Consider the following 19,175-nt stretch of genomic DNA (forward strand, 5'->3'; position numbering starts at 1 on the left):
TGAGAAAGCGGCGTCAGTTGAGAGCAGTGCATCAGGGTGGTGCGTCAGTTGAGAGCGGTGCATCAGAGCGGTGCATCAATCATTTTACCATTCCGATTGAGTCAAATGACAGTGGCATCAAAGGTAAAAAAAAAAAAAAGGATAAAAACAAATCCAAGTTCATAATAATCTGCAAATATGGCTAGTACAAATTAACTATTCATTATCACTAGCGTTTTATTTACAACTATTTTAATTATTTGATACAACATGATGTCATGCTGCTGTCTTTGGCCAGTTAAAAAAAAAACAGGTCTGTTAAGGTTTTTAACATTGTTCACTTGTTTATTTATTTATTTCCCCCTCCCCCTTTAAGTGGACTGACTGACTGAATGAATGAGCAGTCACGGGTCAGAAGATGCTCTACTTTTGAGTGACTTCACTCTCCCATCATCTCGTGTCTTTAATAATGGATATCCTTGAGAGGAGGCAGGTATGGAGGTACGTCAGCGGGACTTTGATGTCCACCATTTTGCCCCTTGAATGTTTCCATATAGACAGGTAGGCCTAAGCGGAGGTTGACTTATGAATAAAGGAAGCTATGGTACTCATCTGGCTAAAGGCCTGGGTATTGTCACATTATGCTAGCTGTCCCGAGAATGTTTTAGCAAATGGCAAATGAATCCATTATAGGTCAGATGACAAGCTTTCGTTTTAGCAAAGGTGCAACAACACACACACAAGTAATAAAATATAGCATGTAACAATTATGGGGTTATGGGGTTATATAAAAACTGAAAAGTACTGGAAAGAGTACAGATTACTAGCATTTACTTAGAGCTGTCACTTACAGATGTTAGTACTATAGTCTTGAATGCTTACAGTAGTAGTCCACTCTTAAGTGGTCTACTCTTAAGTAGTAGTTTACTACACATATGTGAGAGGGTAATTTGTAATTTGTGTACAAGGAAGGCCAAGGTCATTTTTTTGTGTTTTACAGATTACGAAAGTTCAGATTGTAAGTTTTCAAATGGTCTGCCACACATTGAAATCTGAAAATAATTGAAGAAAATTATGCTTATTTGAATGTTGGTACACTTAAAGCAGCTACGAGCAAGATTTTCGATTGTTATTAAACAGTATAATTACAATATTGATGCATCACATCTTACCTATAATACTAGCTGAGACCAAAGCCGTGTGAATCGGAAATTGCTCTCTTAAGTCTGTGTCTGTCTAAACTCGCGTCAACAGGGGGCTCTCTCTCTCTCTCTCCTTACCGCCGGACCGGATAAACCCGGAAGTGAAACCCGGAAGTGAAACGCAGCTGCCTGCCTTCCCCCGTTCGCGCTGCCTAGCAACATACCATAAACAAGGAGAACGCCATGCATACTCTCGCGAACATCTCTCGTTATATTCTAACAGGTTTTTTGGAAGTTATTTTGTGGTTATGGCCGAAGTGGCTGCTGCAAACCGTTTCATTTCACTTCCTGATCTGCCCTGGCCACAGAGAGACTAACACTGGCCGATTCACTCGGGGTTCAAGCGAGACTACTCTGCGTTGGTCATGTCTACTATTAGAGGTAAGATGTGATGCATTGATATTAAATTTAGACTGTTTAATAACAATCGAAAATCTTGCTCGTAGATGCTTTAAGATCAACATTATGAGAAAATTGCTCTGAAAGGTGTCTAACATAAAAACTATAATTAGCCATATGTATACAGTACAAAAGGGTGGAAAATTATCTAAAGTAAAATAATATGTTGGAAGCTATAGGAAAGTTGGACACCGGAAACTCTGGCCGGAATATCGACCATCTGTCCCAGAGTCGTATACTCGTCAGAGGCGGTTATTTCTAATTTCATATCACTCTCATATTATTATATAATTTATGATCAAACATGTTTTGGCAGGCAAATGATGCAAGCACCCCTTGGGCCAAGTAGTAATAAGATGAATAATTCCTCTTCATCAAAATTGGACTGGTGCCTACCAGGTACGGCCTTCCAAAGTCTGGAAATTGGAGTGTTAATTCAAGTTTTGTCAAATTCAGTGGTGTCTGAGATCAAACTTGAGATATCACGTTCACAGATGGACAGACACGGGCTGATTTCATCACGCGGGGGGTGGGGGGATGGGGGGGGCAACAATTAACCATCTGGAATCATTGTTTCTGCCTCGCAGCGTCTCACATCTTGGCACAGCAGCCTCCACATAACTGGCCAAATACACTGTGCCTTTCACTCATCTCAATAGCAATATGCACCAGAATGCAAGAGTCTCAAAATGAATGACCTTCCCAACCCTCAGCTGTCGTTGGCCCAACTCAGGTCGTGTGAGAGCAAAGTTGTAAATTGCAGAAAAGCAGCTAAACGTGACTCTCACATACTTGTCTAAACTTCATGAGCTATTTGACAAATCTCGCTTATCTGGTTCAAGCAGTGACAGCAAATTTTCAGAAATATTATAAATATTATAAAAACTATATTTCTTCCAGGTCTGCCAATTGCTGTCTGTATCATCTCAAAGAAAGACTCCGATTGAAAACACCCAAACGTGATGCAAATCCCCCCCCCCCCCCCCATCATAAGTAAGAAATACCAAATATTAATGCTTAGGATGAGACTGGAAAATACACTTCTTTTGTGAGCTTCTAAACCAAGCTGAAGGAAATGTGAATTGGAGTCACTACAGTCAGAGGTACACTGTCTATTTGATGAGCCCAGCCTTGCTACAGTTACTGTATAAATGCTGCTCTGGTCTCATGGGGTGAGTATAGCTTATTAGGGGCTTAATAGCTTTTATTTCCACAGCACACTTCTAATTAGCCTTTATAATAAGTGCTGTGAGGGCTGTAGAGAGGGATGACAGGAGCATTCTGATTCACTGCTGTGAGGGCTGTAGAGAGCAGTGTTGGGGGTAACTCATTACAAAAGTAACATATTACATGTAATATATTACTTTTAGCAGTAACTCAGTAATATAACTTATTACTTATAGGATTTCAGTAATATTATACCAGTTACTCTGTCAAGTAACTCAAGTTACAAATTGAGTTACATTTGATTAAATCAAAGCACATATTTCAAAAAGATACAATCATTTCCTAATCAAACTGTGTGTTTTTATGCAAATAACCACTATAGATGACAAAATAAGAAAGGAAAATAATAACATTTAGAATTTTGGACTGTTTACACTGATTTCAAGGTGGTTGAAATTATTTTTCGGGATGGTTCCGGGGCGGCAATGTCATTCTGCTGCTGCTGTTATTTTGGTGAAAGTAATGCAACAGTTGTGTAATAAGTAATGAGTTACTCTACACAGAAAGTAATATTGTAAAGTAACTTATTACTTTCAAATGAAAGTAACTATAATATGTAGTATATTACATTTTGAAAGTAACTTGCCCAACACTGGTAGAGAGGGATGAAAGGAGCATTCTGATTGGCTGTAGAGAGGGATGACAGGAGCATTCTGATTCACTGGAACTTTTGCTTCTTATTCCTCAAATGATACATGCTTTCCCCCCTCTAATACTCCATCAATACTTAAATGCAACCACTGGCCATTTTAGGCAATGCCATTTATGAGGCCATAGGACCTTTCCTTAACCTTGACATTTCAGAACTGAGAACTCAATACTACTACTACTACTACTACTAATAATAAGTATGATCATTAATATTAATATTAATATTAATATTAATACTATACATAATACATAATCATCATTATCATAATCATAATCTCACACGTATAATCAGAGAGGACGGCGGCATGCTGACCCAACGTTGGACCGGAAGCACCCGCAACTATAACAGTGGGGACTGGGGCCGCTCCTTCCGCTCTGACCCAGACAATGGGTTGAACGAAGCCCACAACTCAAAACGAATGTGGGCCAGGGGTGTGTGTGTGTGTGTGTGTGGGGGGGGGGGGGGGGGGGGGGTGTCTGATGTCCACTACACACCTGTAAAGGTTCATGACTGCATGCATCTTCAACGGTTTTGACGCCATCTTGCTGACAAAATCTGTCCACAGACAAACATATATAAACACACACACACACACACACACACACACACACACACACACAGACTCACGAGGTGAAAACAATACCAGACGATGCTGTTGTCATGGCTGGTAATAATTATAATAATAATAATGCATAAATACTCAAGTAGGATCTGATCGAAATGTCTCAGGTTAAGAGCTTCTCATGGACAACCAGTGCAGCATTGAACAAGTACAGTTCAATGCTCATCCTATCAGAGCCAGGGTGGCCCCACGCCCACTGGACCACATCCCACTTCTAGAAAGGGACAGCCCCATATATCCGTCTGTCTACCCCTCGCTTCAAGACCTGGCTGCATGGACCAGTGAGCACGCTGCTGTGATGCTGAGTAGAGCCAGCATCAGAAGGTCACACAAATAGAGAAGCCCCATATATATACTGCTACTCTATATTTATGTATGTGCTCAATGGTCTTTATTGCTCTTTTCCTCCTGTTCAGCCGTGGACAAAACTGGAGCAGGGATCCATCAATATTAAACATGTCCTGGAGGAGGCACTCACTCACTCACTCACTCACTCACTCACTCACTCACTCACTCACTGCAGTGGTTTCATTCACTCTTTCTGCCCCTTTTTTTCTGCTGCACACGTCCAATCACATCTACACAGATAAGATGCTGGACTACTGCCAAATACACTGAGAAAACAAACAAACAAACAAACAAACAAACAAACAAAATCATGAAAGCATTTCTGATGACTGAAACTGTAGTGAAGATTAATGTCAAAGTATATCCCTGTAGTAAAACTATTAGATGATTCACACTTCACTTCACCATTTGTGGGATTCAAGGCACTAACACTGCCAGGGGTTCATAAAGCAAGGCACTAACCACGGTTCCCACACCTACTTCAACGTCCAATTCAAGGACTTGTCAAGGACTTTCCAGGCCCAAATTCAAGGACCCAACACAGCATAGTCTGACGCAAGGTTCATTGTTACCGCTGTTTAGCCTGCATCATTCCACATCAATCGCTCATGCACGCACGTGACCGTGTCAGACTTTCTCATGGCGCGTGAAACAAGCCAGACGCACAGACGCCGGGAGACCCATGCAGACAGCGGAACATAGCCGATTTACTAACGTTAAGTATATCAAAATAACTTCAATTTCTATTCTTGCACAAAATATAGAGATTCACACTCTTTCAATGATGTCTATTTACGGTATGTCTATATTTTCAAAAACCTTCAAGGACTTGATTTTTAGCTGACCCGGGATAACGACGCAGCTACATTCCTGAGTGTCCGTGAGTGAGTGAGTGAGTGAGTGAGTGAGAGAGTGAGTGAAATGCTGCTGATTGAAATGCAGCCATTGGTCAGTCGAAACACATGGTCCCTGGTCTGGCAAAGCACATGCAGCCGCATTAGAAATAGCCTGTTGCCAGGCATGTGACACACCTGGTAGGCTACATGCAGGTTCAGAGCAGGAACTGGTTTTGGTTCAACAAGTGCTACTCCTACAGTATATACGGTAGGTCAGAGTTCCTGCTTAGTAGTGTCCTCTAGAGAGAGAGTGGCGTCAGGGAGGACCAAAATGCAAGAATCATTAGCCAATGAACAGCCAGGAATGGGTCTCGCGCTACTTTTGCATGTTAAAATAAAGCTGATAATGTACAATTTGATTCATTTCAAGGGATGAAAAACCCTTTCAAAGTACAACACTGTCTATTTTGATGCAACTCGACAGTGCTGCTTTTTTTACTGAAGAGTTCCACTTTCTACTTCCTGGAAAAAAACTGGTCCATTGGAGTGAATGGAGATGTCGGAACTCTTCTATTATACGGCTCTGCTGCTTAGTCTTCTGCCTGGTGACAAAAGAGGAATCCGTGCCAGTGGACCATGATGTTTTTAGCTTGTCCCTGAGGATGTCTGAAGGATTCACTTAGGGAGCTAATCGAGGACTTTTTTCCCCAAGCTCCTCCAAAAGCTTCACCATGCAGACTCCATAAAAGACGAGATGCTATTTGCAGTATACTAAGTGATTTGGAGACTGCCCACCCAACTGCTCCATCAGCCAGGTGAGTGCAGAACCACTAACACAGAACGTCTGAGCAGACACTTGGACCACCTGGAGTCTCAGAGGTATAGCTATACACTGTAAATGGAGATGGATTGAGCAGTACTGAAAATGTTGTCATGTTCTATTTGTATTTTCAGTGGCGCTCTTAACTACTTGAAGTGAAAGGTGTGTGTGTGTGTGTGTGTGTGTGTGTGTGTGTGTGTGTGTGTGTGTGTGTGTGTGTGTGTGTGTGTGTGTGTGTGTGTGTGTGTGTGTGTGCGTGTAAGTAATGGTTTTCGAAATATCTAAAATAAGCGTCCGGGTACTGTAGCAGTAGATTCCCTGCCTACCAACATGAGGGTTGCAGGTTTGCGCCCCCGTGTTACCTTCGGCTTGGTCGGGGGTCCATAGAGGCACGATTGGCTGTGTCTGTGGGTCGCAGCACTAGCGCCTCCTCTGGTCGGTCGGGGCGCCTGTTCGGGGCGGAAGGGAACTGGTGAGAGTAGCGTGATCCTCCCACGTGCTACGTCCTGCCAGTGAAGCTCCCCGCTGTCGGGTGAAAAGAAGTGGCTGGCAAGTATATGTGTATTGGAGGACACATGTGTGTCTACGGGTCTCCCCAGATCGGCAGAGGGGGTGGGGCAGCAGGGGGCAGTGCCAAGTATACAATTGGGGAGAAAATGGGGGGAATTCAGGAAAAAAAGAAAAAAAGAACAATCTAAAATAGTTTTGTTCCTGATAATGTGACCAAGGTCAACGGCTTCCTTACAAGATACTCCACGTCCTTTCAAACAATTAGACCCTTCAACCCTCACCTAATGCAGAAAGCATCCAACAGGCAGGCATGCTGCTTTTCACTCAATCCATGTTGAGCTGCATTGCCCCTTAGATTAATGGCCATCTTTGTGAATATAAATTGCATCTTGGGGGATCGGATCACGAGTGGACAGCACTAAATACAAGTGGAAACGGCCTCCAAGACGCATTGTGATCCAATCACTCAAACCACTTACCAATGTGGAGCTGGGAGTTAGAGGCGCCGTGGAACTTGTCCTCCACATTTTGTCCCCATGCTGGCTCATCCTCCTCCACGGGCGGAGCCAGGAGCGCTGGGCAGCTGCACTGAAACACCCGGAGAACTTAAATGTCAAAAGCATGCTACTGAAATGGCCATCAACTATTGGCTGATCTTTGGTGCCAGGTGATGTCACCACCACCTGTTGCACCCTACAGAAGGTGACAGCACCTGGCTGACACTAGTCTCTTAGAACAGACGAGTTGGCTTCCGCAATTTTCAAATGCTTCCGCCATACCGTCTGTACTTCGTGGGGGAGAATCATGCACCAACCGGAATGGGAAGTAGAAAGGCGGGTTTTCCGCTCATTAGTCCAATCAGAATCGCAGAAAGGCGGGTCTTTCGCTCATTAGTCCAATCAGAATCCAATATGCCGCATTTTTCGTGGACACACGTGTCGTGATTGGTCGGATTCCGTCAAACTTCTTTCCTGTCTGAAGGTTTTTTTCCCAACTTCCTTGTGCATGTTCTGGGGGTGTAACGTACAGGCTGTGTATAGCTGCATTCGCCGGATGTAGATGAGACAGTCTGTTTTAAGAGACTAGGCTGACACCAAAGACCAGTCAATAGCAGATAGCAATTTAAACCTTGATCAGCTTGTGACAGACTTGTAGCTGTGCTGTTTATGTTTGCAATGTGTGTTACTGGACTGTTGTGTATGTGGGATCATATCACCCTATAGGCTTGGAGCACTGAAAACACACCACACATGCAATCCTTCTTGGGTACAAACACCATCCTGTGTTGCTTTAGCTTTGGTAATAGCGCCATCTCCTGGGCAAATGGAACTATATTTGGTAACACTTTATAATAACTACACACTATTAAGCATTAGTTAAGTATTAGTAAATACTTAATTCATCATCTATAAAGCATTGTTCATACAATCCTAAGCATTTTTAAGTCATTCATAAACACAGTTAATGTTTTATTCCTGATTAATAAGTGAATTTATAATGTTTTTAACAATTGTATTCAATCACATTTATAAATGCTTCGTAAGGCATAGATAGTCCTCACTTTATATTAGATCACACAAAATACTTAACGAACAACTACTAACTGCCTTAACTAACTACTAACTTAATTACATGGGGCATGCCTAGGGTGTACACCCTGAAATCTGATTGGCCCCCGCAGGGGCCACCCCAAAGTCCTGAGGGCACCGGGCGCCCGGCATCCGCAACTGACATCACTGTCTTTCAGAATCTAATTTTTACATGAATAGCCTGGTATCATATGAAACTAGAAGACCTATAGGACATCCACTGGTATCAACCCTGTCATGCCAGATAGTCGGCAAGGGGGTTAAATAACGCTCCAAACTTTGGCTAAACTGGCACGGCCATTTTCAAAGGGGTCCCTTGACCTCTCACCTTGAGACATCTGGATGAAAATGGGTTCTGTGGGTACCCACGAGCCTCCTCTTTTAGAGATAAGGTAGTTCAACGCCTTGGCAGGTATGCATTTACATAAAATAAAAAAAAATTGTAATTAAACCAAGGCTTTGAAAAATGCTGACACTGGCACCCTCAGGATTTTTGGGGTGGCCTGACAATATCTGAACTGAATATCCGGTGGTTGCCAGAGGATGAAACAAACACGTCTTCACAGCTCTGCCTTCTGATTCTGATTGGTTTCTCATTTCTATGCAGCACAGCATCCATGTTTTTACAGTTTCGTGAGACAGACTCTGAAAGTGAAATATGAATAGTTCTTGTATAGAAGTCAATTGGAAAATGACCCTATACTTCTCACTTGACCTCAGTAAACACTTTCCTAATGACTGTTTATTTATTTATTTGTTTATTTGGACGGGACAGTGCAAAATTAGTGAACACAGAAACCACAGAAACAGATAGTAAAACCTGGAACATAGTAAAAGTGTAAAAATTGCCGGATTTAGCACGAGGCTAATTTCCATCCGTATGTATGTACTGTATGGTCTCAATCATTAGTTCCAAGTCTTCTTCAATACAGCATGAGGTTAATTTTGGTCCCAAAATCGGCCCATTTATAATCAATACATATGATAAAGCAAACTATGGTGCTGCTTTGGGGCGTGTTTGACAGGTCACCCTTCTAGTGATCACACAGCCCGCTGATCACGGACCAATAGCAGGTGGCGCTGCGGCTCTGTCTGCCTTTTAAAAAAAGGCTTCAAAATGGCAGTCCACAAACCAATGGGTGATGTCCATGAATGCTATGTCCAAATGTTTATACCAGCTATGTATACAGTAACTATTACTGAACTGTATTACTGTGCGGAAGCAGAGTTGTGTCTCATTTTGGAGACAATCTACAGTCCCCAGTGATCAGGCCAGTTTTTTCCATGACTGTGTGAACATGTTTTTTTTTATCTAACCTGGGCCACTTTCAAATGCGGGGGGGGAAATCTGATTCAAATCAGATTTGTTTTAATGTGACCTCGGTGTGAACAGACATGTGGCCCATGACATGTGACTTTTACGTCACTCCAGAGCGACACTCGACATTCTGCGCTGGCGGGAGGGCCAGTCAGTCATTGCAGATCATGGAGGACAGCTTAGACGGAGCTAGTCAGTGAGGTTTTAGACCTCAGAAGCATTTGGGGTGACACTTCTGTGCAAGCAGAACTTGAGGGGTCGTATCGTAACCAGCTGATCACTTTTTCAGCAGAGCGGATGATGTTCTGCAGTCTGCAGATGTGAGGGCAGCAGCAGCAGCATACCAGACGGTGATGGAGGAGGTGAGGATGGACTCGACAGTGGAGGTGTAGAAGTGCACCATCATTGCTTTTGGCACTTTGAATGTCTTCAGCTGCCGCAGGAAGAACATCCTCTGTTGTGCTTGGGGAGGGGGGACGACCCTGGACCTGAGGTTGCCATTGTCTTCTCCAGGCCCGGGATGTGGAGAGCCTTGAGACACCAAGGTGCTCCGTGGCCCAGAGCCACAGGTGCCTTGCAGCCCTCCGTATTCACCTTATTCCTGGACTTACGTTTCCCATGATTCTCAGCCATTGCCGGGTGTCGACTTCCTGTTTAAAAAAAATTCACTAGCAAGGACGTGCGTGCCGCTGTCAAAGAGTGGGAAGGTATGGCTTATTTGATCCGAAATGGCTAAAAGTAGTAACGTTGTGTGGTTGCATAGCGGCGATATTTTACAAAAACGAGCTGAATGTCAATTCACTCGTACTGTATGGGCTTATTTTAGCCGAAATTGCTAAAAAAATAGTATGTGGTTGCATATCGGCCGCTTTTGTTTTGAAAGCTAAACGTCCAAACCGGAACTCTTATTATTTGGTCATTGAACGTAGCTTTAGCGGTCTCTCTCTTTCAAGATTCAAGATATTGTCACTCCGTTGTACAATTATGCACGTGTGAAATTATTGTGCTGGGGGGCTCCATTACAAGACATAGGGAGGTACAAAGTCACAACATTTATTATGATTATTTTCAGTCTCTTTGCTATGAACGGTCCTGGGCGGAAACAGGCAACCGGCAGCTGGAAACAGGGAGGGAGGGTCACGGGTGTCATGGAAGCGCCCACGGTCTCATCAGGAAACTCGTGAATGGGTGCAGATCTCACTCCACCCTGCCTGTTGATGTAGTAGGCCATGGTGGTGCAGTTGTTGGTCCTCACCAGGACATCCTCCCCTGTATCAGTGGTTGGAGGAAATGATGCAGGACCAAAATAACAGCATAATACAGCTGCAGTTTGATGTGTTGGTCTGTCGCTCTGGCTTACCACTGCCTTTGTTTTCCCCCCAACCCCCTTTCCCCTCAGGAGTTTTTTTTTCTCCACCAGGCTGTTATTGAAAATAAGAATTTGTTCTTAATTAATTAATTAATAATTTCTAATTAATTAATAATTAACTTACCTGATTAAATAAAGGATGATGAAAATGGACTGTATTTATAGAGCGCATTTTATATAGTCTATCGACTACCCAAAGCGCTTTTACATGAATACCTCACATTCACCCATTCACACACCGACGACGTCTGCAGCCATGCAGGGCGCTAACTGCTCGTCGGGAGCAGTTAGGGGTTCAGTGTCTTGCTCAAGGACACTTCGACACACTGCCGGGAGGAGCCAGCCTCGAACCGGGAACCTTCCGATTCCCAGGCGACAGCTCTACCTCCTGAGCTAATGCCGCCCCATGATGATGATGATGATGAGGACCACACCCCACCGACTGATTGCCCTAGACAGGTGCCCCCCAGTGGTGACACAAGAGGTCACCCTCCCCATCATTATTCCTTGCGCCAGTATATGGGGGTCTCCCCATTGTGCCAGGTCTCCCCATGGTGGATCTGGGGATGGTCACCCATCGGTGTCTGTGAAGAGGTGGATCTAGATATAACCTGGCAAAACACCTCTGGAGGTTCATGTCTGACATCATAACAGGCGCAGCTGTACTGTGGTGGAGTCCAGTTGGTGGAGTCACTCCTTTTCCAGTTGATGTCAAAACCCAATCTGGTCAGGTGGCACATCAGCTGTACTGTGTGGGAGATGGCATGTTCCTTGGAATGGGCCATGAGGATCAGGTCATCTTTGTAGAGGAAGACGAATGTTCCCTGGCGCTGCAGGGGTTCATCACAAATTTTTCCCCCTCCGAATTTCGGCTTGCATGAGGCCACTGGTCCCCGGCAGGCCCGGCGCCACGAGGGGGCCTAAGGGGGCTTAGCCCCCTCAGTTCAATTTTCGGCCCCCTCACTTGGGATTTTTTTTTTTTTTTTTTTTAAAGAATAGTTAATCTATAAAGGCCAGTTAGGCAATGTTTGTACCTGACATGTTTAGGCTGCTGTTTCTGCAGTCAAATTTGATCAGTTTAAGTTGATGTAGGCTACCCCCTGTAAACATAGCTCTGTTGTTTCAGAATTGGCAGGGAAGCGCTATTTGCTGTGCTTTGGTTGTCACAAGGTGTCAGAGATGTAGCTATTTATTAAATTTGAACCTATGAACCCTTGAACCTCTATTAATGCCTTAATCTGCTGCTGTGAAATAAATGTTTTATTTGATTTTGATATAGTCTTTCTTGTGTTGTTATTGCGCTTTTCAGAGGTTATTATGGTTAAAAAGTCCAGAAATAGGCATAGCGGGTATATAACCTATGTTTTACGATATAAAAATATCATATAAAAATAAAAATAAATCAGCCCCCTCGCCAGTTATAACAGCCCCCTCAGTCATTTCATCCTGGCGCCGGCCCTGGTCCCCGGATAGGTGAACGGTGAATCCCATCGCAAGATAGTCTTGAATAAGAATTGTTTTCAATCTTATGGTCACTTTTTTTGGCCATCTCATGTATTATGTATTAGCTGAACTGGGCTTCTGCCTTACTTGGATGATTTTGTACTGTTGTTATTAGATGTATTAGATGGAACATGTTTGCAGCATGAATGTGCTGTCAAGAAAGTCTGTATCAACTGTGTGACACTATAAAGACAGCATGAACCAAAATCATGTGTAATGTCTGTTTCCAGAATGTTACATGCATGTCTTGTCTTCCCTAGTTTTCCCCTTAGAACAGAGGGGCCCAAATTCTTTCCTATGGAGGGCCAAGATTAATCTGGAGGGATGGCCCTGGGCCAAAAATGTATGTTGATGTGATGTGAAATTACATTAAATTATATTCAATTTTATAGACAATTTACGTTCTAAAACTAAAATAGGTCTTCTAGTTTTTCATAATAAGTGTCATCAAGCTAGCTTTAAAAATGAGCCGGCCACAGCCTCTGAAAGACAGTAGTAATATTGGCCGTGATTTTCTTTCAAAACCAGGGCCAAAACAAACTGAACGTGGGCCAAGTTTGGCCCGCCTTAGAAACAAACACCAGGGGGCAGTGCTGGGTTTGGTGAGGACAGATTAGAGGTTTCACCTCTGTCTTGGCAGCTTATACCGTGGCCAATTAACACTTTTTATTAAGTGGTGCAGCTGCTTCTATACGTGACACGTGTGTCCATGTGTAGCATGATGTCCGTTTGCATAGCACGAGAGGGTAGAATGAGAGAGGATGAGATGATGATGATGACAGACTCCAGCGCTTACTTCAACACCTGGGCGTGATTTTTATTCTGTCACGTGATTTTGTATAATGACATTGCGTCATGTAGGTATGAGCATTTTTACAACGGAGGTTTTGATTACTTTTATAAAGTACGTTTTTACAAAATATGTATGAATTCTCATCGATGGGCTTTTGCTAGGGATGACCTTTTAAAAAATAGACCAAAAGACCCCAAATCACATTCCTCTAGATAGGTAGCCTAGCTGTCATGTTCTGCTCCATAAGAGTGGAAACTCTCTCAAACAGCAGCAGACACACACACACACACACACACACACACACACACACACACACACATACACAGCGGGAGAGCGAGAGAGAGAGACAGAGAGAGAGAGACAGAGAGAGACAGACTCAGAAAGAAAACAGCTCCAACTCTCCATTCCCTCTATGGTCAGTGTCTGAGACTGAACACCATACAGTAAGTATATCACTTCCAATTTATCTTACTGTACTTTCATCCATATATGGAGTTATAAAGTTTAGTATTGATGTATATAGTTTAGTATTGCTACTTACTGTATTGTTTGTACTTTTGTATTACTACTCATCTTGTTACCCAGAGTTCATTAGGATGTAGCTATACCGGTAGTTTACATACTGTAGCATACAGCAGTATTGTTACTTACTACTACTACTACTACTACTTACTTACTTGTTGCTACTTATAGTTTTGTATTGTTGCATAAACTTTTGTATTGCTATAGTTTTGCATCATTACACAGTTTTATTGCCACTCACAGTTTAACTTTGAAGGCACCACATTATTGATACAGTTTATTGCTTGAAAATGTACAATAGTGCTGCAAGATCATGTAAAAGTGCCGCTATACCCTCCTCTCATCTCCTCCTCTCCTGTCCTCTACTCCTCCTCCCCTCTCCTGTCCTCCTCTCCTGTCCTCTACTCTCCTCTCCTCTCCTCCTCTCATCTCCTCCTCTCCTCTCCTCCTCTCATCTCCTCCTCTCCTCTCCTCCTCTCCTCTCCTCCTCTCATCTCCTCCTCTCATCTCCTCCTCTCATCTCCTCCTCTCCTGTCCTCTACTCCCCTCTCCTCTCCTGTCCTCTACTCCCCTCTCCTCTCCTGTCCTCTACTCCCCTCTCCTCCTCTCCTCTCCTCTCCTCCTCTCATCTCCTCCTCTCCTGTCCTCCTCTCCTCACCTCCTCTCATCTCCTCCTCTCATCTCCTCCTCTCCTCCTCTCATCTCCTCCTCTCCTGTCCTCCTCTCCTCTCCTCCTCTCCTCTCCTCCTCTCATCTCCTCCTCTCCTCCTCTCATCTCCTCCTCTCCTGTCCTCCTCTCATCTCCTCCTCTCCTCCTCTCCTCTCCTCCTCTCATCTCCTCTCCTCTCCTCCTCTCATCTCCTCTCATCTCCTCCTCTCCTCTCCTCCTCTCATCTCCTCCTCTCCTCTCCTCCTCTCATCTCCTCCTCTCATCTCCTCTCCTCTCCTCCTCTCATCTCCTCTCCTCTCCTCCTCTCATCTCCTCCTCTCCTGTCCTCTACTCCCCTCGCCTCTCCTCCTCTCATCTCCTCCTCTCATCTCCTCTCCTCTCCTCTACTCCCCTCCCCTCCCCTCTCCTCTCCTCCTCTCCTGTCCTTTACTCCCCTCTCCTCTCCTCCTCTCATCTCCTCCTCTCCTCTCCTCCTCTCATCTCCTTCTCTCCTGTCCTCTACTCCCCTCTCCTCTCCTCCTCTCATCTCCTCCTCTCCTGTCCTCTACTCCCCTCTCCTCTCCTCTCCTCTCTTCCTGTCCTCTCCTCCTCTCATCTCCTCTCCTCATATGTCCTCTCATCTCCTCTCCTCTCCCCTCCTCCCCTCTCCTCTACTCTACTCCCCTCTCCTCTCCCCTCTCCTCCTCTCCTCTCCATGTCCTCCCCTCTCCACCCCCATCCTCCTCTCCTCTCCTGTCCTCTCCTCCCCTCCCCTCCCCTCCCCTCCCCTCCCCTCCCCTCCCCTCCCCTCTCCTCTCCTGTTGTCTCCTCCTCTACTCTACTCCCCTCTCATCTCATCTCCTTTCCTCCCCTCTCCTCTCCTCCCCTCTCATCTCATCTCCTTTCCTCCCCTCTCCTCTCCTCTCCTCCCCTCTCATCTCCTCTCCTTCTCTTCGCTGCAGGGCTTTACATGCAGGGACAGACAGCAGGACTGACTGTGGAATCTGGCAGGAAAATGGTTCCAGTTAAACTCCTCATCCTTGGAACTCAGAACACTGGAAAAACAGGTAGACAGGCAGGGTAGACTATGAGACAGACAGATATGCAGACAGACAGGTAGATAGATACATAGCAGTAAATACATTGTTAAACATTTAAACAATGCATAAACAGCTGTAAATATAAAATATCTAGAAATCTTGCGCACTTCGCGTGCTTGATTCCTAGGCTCACCCGCTGTGCGGGATCGCTAGCTCGGCTACTGCATGGCCTCGCTCGCCCCGCACTGATGATGTCATAGACATTGTGACATCATCAGTGACATCATTACTGACCAAAATCATCACAAATCTCACAATGTGGGACCAAAATCGCAGACAAAAAGACAGACAGAGCCCACTTAGTCAATTTTATATGCTGATGATGATGATGATGAGTAGAAATCTTGCGCGCTAAGATCCCTTGGCTTGCCCGCTGCTCGGGCTTGCTATGCGGCCTCGCCCGCCCTGCAGCTCGCCCGATGTGCAGCCTCGCATACGCGGCTTGCCCGCTGCGTGGCCTCGCCTGCAGCTCGGCAGCTGCGTGGCCTGCTCGAGTGACCATCACTGATCACATCATGGAGTGCTCGAGTGACATCACTCAGCGTACAATTGCTCAGCTTCGCATCACTGATTACGTCAGCATAGGTGATGTGACCATAGCTGATGTGACCATCACTGATGACATCATCAAGTGCTCGAGTGACATCACTGATGATGTCATAGACATGATGACATCACAATGGCTCAAGTGACATCACTGATGACATCATCGAGTGCTCGAGTGACATCACTGATGATGTCATAGACATTGTGACATCATCAGTGACATCATTATTTAGATGTATTTTAAACATCACATCACATACTTGTATAACATACAAACATGTCTGCCACACCCATAATTTTCAACCTTTGATGTGTTGTTGTCACGAATAAATGTTAAGATGAGGAAGAATGACCACAAATTTCCATTTCCACCTGTTTGTTGTGAAAATTGCTAACTGTTAAGTCTATAAGCAATTAAAACAACATTGTTTAGGATGAAGGCATCTAAAACTGTGATTATTGTTGTGATTGTGTTTGAAGTTTGATTTCCACCATAATGGTAGAGATTAACCAGTATGGAACTCTTATAGTGGGGTGGATAAATGATACAAGCATGGCATTTGGCTTGGTTGCTCTCCATACTGACGGAGTGTGTTCTGTGTCTCCAGCGCTGTGTGTTCGTTTTCTAACCAAGCGATTCATCGGGGAATACGACCATAAAAAGGGTAAGAGTGACACCACTCAGCCTGTGTATGTGACCGAGAGAGAGTGTCTTTTCTTTTTCTACATAGTCAACACAGACACTATACTGTATACAGTATGGAAAAAACATCACATGGATGCAACTGGGACGTATCAGTGATGTACCCTGTGGTCATAGGATGTTTCGGGTACTGCAACATCATACACCCTCGCCCAGGTGACCCAGCCGGGGTTGATCAAGCCCCGACTTACGTCCCAGTAGCTACCCACGGTCAGCCCTCTTAGACGAAAGACAGGGCTACTCAATCCGCTGCTCCGGAACTACTCTGACACTCAGCCTGTGTATGTGACAGAAAGAGTGTATTATTTCTCTACATCACTTTATTATAATGTTTAGTCTCTCAACACGTTGGCTCCCGCAACTTGCAAATGCTCCCGACAACTACTTCGGCAGGTCTCAAGATCGGTTAAAAAATAAGGCAGGATATCCGGTCAAAATAAGGGGGTATCCAATCACCTGCCTCAGTTATGTTTCGGAGTATCGTGATTGGTCGAATACCATCAAACTTCCTTCCTTCCTGATGATAACTTCCTGTGTCCGAATTGTAATGGATGGAACTACAGACTGTCTCTGGATCATTCAGAGATTGTAGAAGAGATCAACTGGCTTGTGAGACTATGAGGACATCATCTTGCTCTTTGTGTGAAAGAGCTAGAGGAGAGCTGTTAAAACAATGTGTCAAACTCAAGGCCCGGGGGCCAAATCCGGCCCAGCACCTCATTTTATGTGGCCCGCGAGAGCTAGCAAAGAGTACAATTTGCGCAATACAATTCTAATTCTAATTAGTTCTAATAGTTGTAGACTATCTGTTTGCTATTGTTTTTCCTATAATCATGCTTTCAGAGCTAGTTATTAAAGTTATAATACGGAAGATTTCAGTTTTCTTGTCTCTGACAACACCAATGGCCATGAGCAGTAATTGCAGATGAGATCCACACAGTGGGGCATATGTGACGTGAAGGGTTTTTTCTTCTTCTTCTTCTTATACATTCAAGTTGGCCAGTGGGGGCGGTAATGCAACGCTTGGACGCCAACCGCGCACCCATCTCAAAAGAAGAAGTTGCTCAGCGGACGCCACTGGAGATCACTGTGACACGTAGGCAGCTGGGCGGTGTGTGTGTGTGTGTGGGGGGGGGGGATTTGAGCTGTCAAAAGGGAACAAAAGGCTGGCTCCTGGCCAATCCTGATGCTTGAGTGTGTTCTGCTCAAATCTCCAGTGGGATCATATTCATCATAATAAACAACAGCAACTTGCTCCGACTCCGCCTACCCTCTCTGGTGGGTGCTGGGTGCTGGGAAACACGTCAAGAACTGTGCGCCTCTTGTGATATATTTTTGTTTTTGTTTGGGGGGCGGGGAAAGTGTCGCCACAGACACAAGTTCATCAATGTTGCAATACAGAGAGATGCAACGGCTTTCATCAATGGGCCATAGGCTCAATCACCATTGTGTTAACTCAGTTGGCGATACAGACATTTATTTACATGAAAATCGTCTGTATTATCACTTTAGTTATTACGTTATTACTAAACAAACCAACAACAATCGAATCAGATGCAATTGTGTAATATGATAACGAGTAGGCTAGATACATTTATATCGTGTTACATTTACAACCGGCCCTTTGAGGGCAGCCATAATGCTGATGTGGCCCGGGATGAAACTGAGTTTGACACGCCTGACATAGACTATTACACTAACAAGGATAATGTGATGCCATTCTTCATGAGACACAGCTGACATCATTCATTACCATGGTAAATTAACACGTGTGTGTGTGTGTGTGTGTGTGTGTGTGTGTGTGTGTGTGTGTGTGTGTGTGTGTGTGTGTGTGCGTGCGTGCGTGCGTGCGTGCGTGGTGTGTGTGTGTGTGTGTGTGTGCGTGTGTGTGTGCGTGCGTGTGTGCCACCATAGAGGTGACCTACAGATGCCGTAGGGTGGTGGACCAGGAAGCTATTGATTTGGAGATTTTGGACACAGCTCATAAGGTATATTTTTCTTTGTCTTGTGTTAGACTGTGTTGCATGTTGGTTATTGTAGCATCAAAGGACACAAAAGAAGTGGGGTTGGATGTGGGCGGATACATTTACGTTCAACGACGACCCAGGTTCGATTCCAAAATCACGTGAATTAGTTCTCTACTGTGGGTGAAACTTTTTGCAACTGTAACCATGACCAAAACCTTACATTAAATGTAACCAAAGTTTTAGTTGACAAAGCCCTAACCCTTATCAAAGTTGTTTACTTGCCTACAGTAAAGAGAACCGTTATCTAACTTTTCCGCATAATGTTCACTCAATGCGTGCATGTCCATGTTACTGTTAGCTTACCTTACCTTACCTTACAGTATGTTATCCCTCAAAAAGCTGCCATTCTTTCCTCCAGGAGACTTCTCTGGCTTCTCTAGAATCTTCTATCCGTTGGGCTGATGGTTTCCTACTGCTCTACTCCATCACACAACGTCTCAGCTTCATGGAGATCCCACAAC

The 19,175-nt window shown here is 44.5% G+C and overlaps 1 protein-coding gene across 1 annotated transcript in view; it reads left to right on the forward strand.

Annotated features, from left to right (window-relative positions):
• Window positions 1-15,353: 15,353 nt before the first annotated feature.
• The window catches only part of LOC310773541 (ras-related and estrogen-regulated growth inhibitor), a gene marked incomplete at both ends in the record, with an annotated part of 9,598 nt that continues 5,776 nt past the window's right edge, over window positions 15,354-19,175 (forward strand). The window contains 4 exons of the mRNA XM_083633439.1: window positions 15,354-15,405; window positions 16,593-16,649; window positions 18,602-18,675; window positions 19,073-19,175. The exon at window positions 19,073-19,175 is cut by the window's right edge and continues 36 nt beyond it. Of these exons, the coding sequence (XP_083489565.1) occupies window positions 15,354-15,405; window positions 16,593-16,649; window positions 18,602-18,675; window positions 19,073-19,175 (286 nt within the window). The remainder of the gene's footprint in view (window positions 15,406-16,592; window positions 16,650-18,601; window positions 18,676-19,072) is intronic.

This window comes from Poromitra crassiceps (genome assembly GCF_964638095.1).
Source record: "Poromitra crassiceps genome assembly, chromosome: 3".
Taxonomy (NCBI): domain Eukaryota; kingdom Metazoa; phylum Chordata; class Actinopteri; order Beryciformes; family Melamphaidae; genus Poromitra; species Poromitra crassiceps.